The 7,786-nt window shown below is 32.0% G+C and overlaps 1 protein-coding gene across 1 annotated transcript; it reads right to left on the bottom strand.

Moving 5' to 3' along the window:
- Positions 1–1,099: 1,099 nt before the first annotated feature.
- On the bottom strand, positions 1,100–1,492 carry LOC136083456 (uncharacterized). The gene has a single exon (XM_065802856.1). It carries the CDS (start codon positions 1,490–1,492, stop codon positions 1,100–1,102), a length of 393 nt encoding a protein of 130 aa, XP_065658928.1.
- Positions 1,493–7,786: the final 6,294 nt, after the last annotated feature.

Raw genomic sequence — 7,786 nt, 5'->3', positions numbered from 1 at the left:
TTTTAAATTAAATAATTAAAATTTTCCTAATTAAATTGTTTTAATTAAGAAAAAATATTAAACTAATTTGCCTAATGTTGTTTTAAAAAAATGAAGCAATGTCAGTCAGTATATTTTAGTCTAAAGTAAAAACAAATTTGAAATAATTGTAAAACTAATTTAATGATTTTTAATTTATATATAATAATAATAATTCAAATGCTGTTGAGAGCACCAGGCAATATCTATGACAGCCAACACAATAGTTGTCTAATAATTTAGCTGCAACCTGTTTTTCTTGTTCAACATTATCTGCAAATCAATCAGATTAAGTCTGGATTTAAACTCTTTGACTGATGTAGACTCTACCACCGATTCCGGTAAATTATTTCATCCAAAGACAACCCTGTTTGTAAAGAAACGTAGTCTACTTAAACAATTTTTAACAAATTCTGATTTAACACGATGTTTATAACCTCTAGTATTGGATGCTGAACCTGGTGTATTGATTGAATGCATTTGTATCTGGACTTTCTTCATATTAATAGATTCAAAACCTTTATATAATTTATATTGTTGTATAACCTCTTAGTCTTTGAACTTCTAAAGTTGTTAAATCTAATATTTTTAGACTTTGATTATGTCCCAGATATCTTAATTCTAGTATCAATTTAGTTGCTCTTCTTTGAACATTTTCAAGTTCTTTGATATCTTTTTTATAATAGGAATTCCAAGCTTAAATCGCAAACTCCAAATGAGGTCTAACGTACGTGCAATAAAGCATTTTCATGAGGTACTTATCTTTATACCTAAAAGTATTGTTTAATATTGCAAGCATATTGTTTGCTTTACTGGCAGCATTCCTTACTTGTCTTTCCCATTTCAAATCCTTGGATGTATAAATACCTAAATCTTTTTCGAGAGTAGATTTTTCAATTTCTTTTAGTTCACTATCATTTTACATGAAATAAGAATATCTTTTATTACTTGCACCAAAATTTTACGTTTTTCAAAGTTCAAACCCAGTTTCCATTCAACAGACCATTCATCAATTTTTTTTATATCATTTTGAAATGATTTTGAATCAACCTCAGTATAAATAGGAGCAATTATTTTATTGTCATCGGCATACAGAACCCTGTGGTATTCCACTTAGCACATCAACCCAATTTGCCTTGCATTTTCCCATCACTACCCGTTGTTTCCTATTCAATAGAAATGATTCAATCCATTTAAGAGGCATACCAACAATACCAGAAGCATAAACCTTAGCACATAATTTCATGTGTGATGCTCTGTTGAATGCTTTTCGAAAATTGGTATACAAAACATCAATTGGAATACTGTTTAATAATGCGCTTGTTAAGGTATCAAGAAATTCTATTAAATTTGTTGTGCAGCTTTTACCTTTCAGAAAGCCATGCTGTTCCTTTGCTAATAGCTTGTTTGTTATTAAATGCTTGATTATGTTATCAGCAACTATACTTTCTAATATTTTGCATAGTATTGACATCAGAGATTCGGTCTGTAATTTGTTGGTTTCAACTTACTCCCTTGTTTAGCCTTCTTCCAAATATCAGGTAGAGTCTTTTCCAAATATCAGGTAGAGTCACCATCTTCTGTAGATTTTTTAAATGTTAAATAAAGAGGATAAGAAATTGATAAACTACATTGTTTTAGAACAAAAGGATGTACTAAATCAACTCCTTGATTTAGTACATCCTTTTGTTCTCCAACCTCCAAGATTTTGATATATTAAGAGCCTTTATTCTTCTTTCTATATCATTTTGTGTTATCTCAACAGCTTCTAATATTGTGTTTAGTTGACAGTTTTTAATATTTTTGTTTTTATCTTTATCTTCTTCATATACAGAATGGAAATATTTATTAAATTCTTCAGCAATAGTCATTTGATCAGTGACAATTTTTCTGTCACTGTTCTCGATCAATGTAATTTGGCTTTTTACCAATTTTTTCTCATTAATATACATATAAAGTAACTTCGGATTTATTTTACTATTATTATCAATCTCCCTCTCAAATGACTTAATGTTTTTCTTTATTTCGTTTCTGATTTCAATCTTTAAACGATTATATTGAGTTTTATTTGATTCATGTTCCCAATTTGTTGATTTATTTAAAAGCCACTTTTAATTTTTCAACTTAATTTTTGATTTTAGAGCAGAAGTCATCTACTTTTTTTTTTATTATTAGTTTTTGAGTTTTCAATTACTGGAATATATTCTTGTGACGCATAATTGTAATGAAACAGAAACAATTCATAGTGTTTTCATTGATTAATTTGTTGTTAAATTCCTTAACCCAATCGACGTTGTCAATATACTTTGAAAATAACTTGTAATTACCTTTATGATACAATTTTATAGGCTTCTTAAGTTCATTACTCAGAATAGATTATTTTAGTATACTACTGTGATCAAAAAAAAAGGTGAATTTTTAATTTAAACTTCCCGCCTTATTCGAATCGTCCAATCTTTTTTATTTTTAAGTTGGTAGGAATGTCATTAACATTTGCGCCAAATTACATGTCAAACTCATAATTATTTTTTTTTGTTTACGCTTGTTTCTGAAGTACCAAAAGTGCATTCAGCGATTTTCACGATGTCTAATTTTGTTGAGCAAAGAAGTGTTATTAAATTTTGTTTGCGGAATGATATTTCTGCTGCTGAAACGTATCGAATGTTGCAAAAGGCCTTCGGTGAAGAGACTATGTCTCAAAAAAATGTGTACAAGTGGTACAAAGACTTCAAAGAAGGCCGAAAACGTGTTGATGACTTGGAACGCTCCGGATGACCATCGACTTCGATTGATGATCGCCACATCAACAAAATCATAGAATTGGTGCTTGCAAATCGTCGGTTAACCATTCGAGACCTTGTTGACATGGTTGGAATATCATTTGGGTCGGTGCAAGCGATTTTGAAGGATCATTTGGGCCTCAGAAGACTCAAATCACGTTTGGTGCCGAAATTTCTCAATTTCTTTGAAAAAGAGTGTCGCGTTAAAACGTGTGAAGCAATGCTTTCTGACTATCAAGACGTCTACAAACAAATTATTACTGGCGATGAGACTTGGGTCTACGCATACGACCCTGAAACAACCGACCAATCGAGTGAATACCGTGAAAAAGGCGAGCCGACACCGAAGCAACCGTCAAAGTCGCTCAAAAATCAAGGTCATGTTGACTGTTTTCTTTGATTATTGTGGTGTCGTGCACTACGAATTCCTTCCAACTGGCCAAACTGTCAACAAGGAATATTATTTAAGCGTTATGCGACGTTTGCATGAAGCTATTCGCAAAAAGAGACCGGAATTATGGGCCAATAACTCTTGGATTTTGCACCACGATAATGCGCCTTCGCACACAGCACTGGTTCTTCGTAAATTTTTCGCCAAAAACTCTACCCATGTTGCTCGACAACCACCGTATTCGCCCGACTTAGCACCGTGTGACTTCTGGCTGTTCCCAAAACTCAAGAGACCACTCCGGGGAAATCGTTTTGAGTCCATTGACGAGATCCAACGTGAATCGGCACACGCATTGAAGGCTTTCCCTACCGAGGAATTTTCGGCATGCTTCAAAGACTGGAAAAAACGTTGGCAAAAGTGCATTGGGGCCGGGGGGGATTATTTTGAGGGGGACGATACAGATTTGGAAGAATAAATAAAGATTTTTCATTTTATAAAAAAATTCGCCTTACTTTTTGATCACAGTAGTATACTTGCATTTTAATAAATGATGTCCTTGTTTTGTATATATTCAAATACTTTAAAAAGCAGCATTAATTTTTTTTTTCAATGTTAATTCACCTCCCCAAGGCCGAGAAGACCGAGAAGGCCCAATACAGAAAGGAGGCTACTTAATTGTGGTTATAACCCTCTCTCAACTCTATAACTCCAAAACATGAACCTTGATGAACAAGGCCGCTGCGCAATCTATTTAAAATCTTTTAAAAAAGATTTATAAATAACGTAGTTTTATATAAATTCGTTCTTCGCATATGTGAAATGCACATTTCTGATCCTAAAGGGTGAACACTAAAATTTGAGATTTTTTTTGAAACGCTCTAACTTTGCAGTGGATCAATATTTTTTGATAAACTAAAAACAGCTTGTAGATTTATGATCAAATAATTTATTTATGAAGTTGCAATAGACTTTATTTACCGATTCGTCTTACAAAATCAAGCTTTTAATACACCCCTCCACACACATTTTGTACATCATTTACATCTACTTTCTTCAAACAATACTCGATCCGATGTTTTAATTCATCAACTGAAGTAGCCTGCCAATTGTTCTTATTAGCCTTTCCCTTCAAAATCGACCAAAAGTTCTCAACTGGACGAAGTTCAAGTACTGCAGGAGGATTATCGGCTTTTTGTTCGAAAGTGATGTTTTTTGAGATCAAGTAGCTTGTCACTAATTTAGCATAATGGGCCGAAGCCAAGTCTGGCCAAAACACAAAATTACCCTCAGGATGATGTTTTTTAATAAGAGGTTTCAGTCTTTTGATAATGCACTCTTTCAAATACACATTTTGTTTGACAGCAAGGCCCAAAGGAACAAAATAGGGTGTTGAGGTGCCTCAAGGTGAAATTGCTAACCATACAAGCATTTTCTTTTCAAACTTTGCCATGGACTTGTATTTCACACCACAAGAAACTGCTTTTGGATTGCTTGACCAATACCCAACGTTTGAGTTCTTATCAGAGTGAGAAAATGTGAAGTATGATTCATCATCAATTATGAAATCACACCCTTAAAATTTTCTGCACAATCTGCCACAACATGTTTGTAACTTGCTCAGGAGTACGGCCTGGAATGGTCTGTTTTTTTCGGTAAACAATATTTATGTGTTGCTGAATTGTATACACAACATGAGATTGGCTGCACTTGAGCTTTCGAGCAATTTGTTGGGTGGAAATGCCAGAACGACCATCAGTCATGCTTTTCAACTTAGTAATTTTGGTTTTAGTCATTATTTTAGCTTTTCGACCAGAACCAACAACATGAAGTTTTGATTTGCCTTTTTCCCACATTGAAATGTATCTGTAAATGCTTGCTCTTGGGTGATTTTCTTTCAAAAAATGATCCATGACGACTTTTCTACCCTGAAATGCGAATCACAATACCTGTACGCATGAGCGATCAAACTTTCACGCTTTATTTTGATGTAGAATACAAATATTAAGAATGTTTTCATAAAACTTTGCCAGCAGCAGGCACAGAGAGTGGGCTCTAAATAGAAACAATAAATGAATCAGTGCACAAAAAAAAATTCAAAAATAAAAACCTTTAAAAAAATATTTTACTGTTCACCGGTTAGTCAGTGCTCAGTTTCTCCACATTCACCCTTAAGTTCTACTGATCATGGTTTAATCAGAAGAACTCAAGGGTGAATGTGGAGAAACTGATCACTGACTGGGATTCTTTCTGTGATTTTTCTTTCTTGTGATGGCCCTTGGGTAGTAATCTTTTGTCTTCCTGCGGACAAATTTGGCTTCTTAAATGACTTCTTGGAATTTGGCTGGCAATGAATTTTTTATTCCCTCTTGACAATTCCAACTCAAGTCTCACTCTTCTGTATGGTTTTACTCTGTGCTGCTGCAATTTCCAATCTTAACTATTACTTCCATATCCATCACCAAAACTATTCTCCAGAAAACAGACATCTGTTTAATATTGCTAAAAATCATTGTAAAGAGGTTTTGTCTAATGCCCAAGCCTGCAATTCTCAGATCACAAAATCTTGTATTTCATCTCAAATATTAGGCTTCCGACACTTCTGGAGAATCTTTAACAATATCTATAATAAGGGAAAATCTGTTATTGCACCTCTCTTGTATGATTCAGATTTTGTTACCTCACCTAAAGACCAAGCTGAATTGTTTGCTAAGAACTTTTCATCAATCTCATTTCTTGATTCCACTAATCGCATCCTACCTAATATACCCGACAAACAGGTTGATCCATTGCTAGACATTCGTATCACTACTAAATCAAAGTGTAAAAGTTGTCCTCAATGGACAGCACTTTTTATATCCTGTAACTTCAGGGGTTTCTCAAGGTTCAATCCTTGGCCCTATACTTTTTTAAATTTACATTAACGATCTCCCAGAAACTCTTACATCTAAAGTGCTATTGTTTGCTGATGTTACTACCATTTATTCTTGTCTTGATAAGACCCCAACACTCTCTGGTTGCTTGGAGGGGACTTTGAGCTTGAAAAGGTTCTCACTTATACTACAGCATGGGGCTCTCAGTGGCTGATGAAGATAAAACTCAAAAATTTTTGTTGTTGTTTAACGGTCACAATTTTTGTAATTATCTTAATATTAATCTTAATATTAATACTACAGAAACGTTTAATGTTTAATGTCGTTTTATCAGTTATGCTTTGAAAGAACGCGTTCTCAAAATGCATGCGGTCATTTGAGAAAGATCTCTAATGCGAGTTGAAACTTTTTTCCTTATGAAATTTAATTATTAGTTTAGGTATATTACATAAAGAATCATACTAAGATAAATAATCATCGTTAAGATCATATTAAAAATAAAGTAAGTATATAAAATAGTTGTATATACATTTTTATTAGATAAAGTAGAAAGGATTTATATTTTTATTAGATGAAGTAGCAAGGCTTTTAAGTAGAATGGATTTTAGTTTTTTAAATCGTTTATATTTTGTTTGTTTTAGCTTTTCTTCTAGCAGTTTTATTATTTTATTTTTTAAAAGGAAAATAGGGGTATGGATGTTATTTAAAGTTATACTAATGCTATTGCCATAAAATGGTTATTACTACTTTGAAATTTCTGTGATGCTATTAACTATTTTTGTTCTTTTTAGTAAATTTAGAAAAATTAAAGTTTTGTGCCAACGCTGAAATGGCATGTCACATGTTATTGCACGTAAAGGTTAAATTTTGTTATGAGGACTACAGTTCTTATGAAAAAAAAGGTAAGGAGTACTGTTTGTAAATATATATTTTGTTTACTTTGAATCTTTTTAAATTTTCTAGCTTCATTTTAAAATTTTTGTTTGTACACGTTTATTGTTTGCATTTATGCTTTTTTGATATATATGTGTATGTGGTAATAAGTGCTTTATAGTTGTTTTATCAATGTGTTTTTATGATAATGTAAAGTGTTTTTTATTGTTTGTGTATGTGTTAATATGTTATATAATTATTTTTAAAAATGTGATTAATTATGTATATAAGGTATATATTTAACCTTATATACATACCTAAACACATTTATTGTGTTTAAAGTTGGTACATATGTTTATATTATGTTGTTTCAAAGTGCTGTGACTTTGTAAACGTGTAGAGTAAGATTGCCAGCCAAGTGATGTACTTATAACAGAGGGTTACACGATAGTGTTTAGTGTCAAAGTTACATAATAATGTATTTTAATAACATTTTGCTTAATGTTGTTACTTAAGTTCTGTTAAATATGAATTTTATCTTACTTAAGTTATGTTATATACGTTTTATATTAACTTATGGTGTGTGCTATTGTTGTGTGTTGTTGCTGTGATGTTTTTTTGTTATATTTTGAGTTGATAGACATTGGACTTATCTTCATGTTGGTGTCTATTGTTAAAAATGGTAAATAGGTAATGTTATTTAAAATCACTGCTTTTAATCATTCACTAAAAGCCAATACAAATTATTTTGCCATACATACAATTTGTTTTATCTCAATTTGATTTTTTGTCTTCAGCACTGTTTACTATATGATTATGCTATAAATATTTTGAAATCATGATGTTCCAGCATA

The sequence above is a fragment of the Hydra vulgaris genome, chromosome 08, assembly GCF_038396675.1.
Source record: "Hydra vulgaris chromosome 08, alternate assembly HydraT2T_AEP".
Classification (NCBI taxonomy): Eukaryota; Metazoa; Cnidaria; class Hydrozoa; order Anthoathecata; family Hydridae; genus Hydra; species Hydra vulgaris.
The sequence above is the reverse complement of the archived record's forward strand: the minus strand, read 5'-3'. Positions and strand labels throughout refer to the sequence as shown.

Coding starts and splice junctions, on each gene's coding strand:
- LOC136083456 (XM_065802856.1), bottom strand. CDS start 1,492: ATGTCAATACTATGCAAAATATTAGAAAGTATAGTTGCTGATAACATA.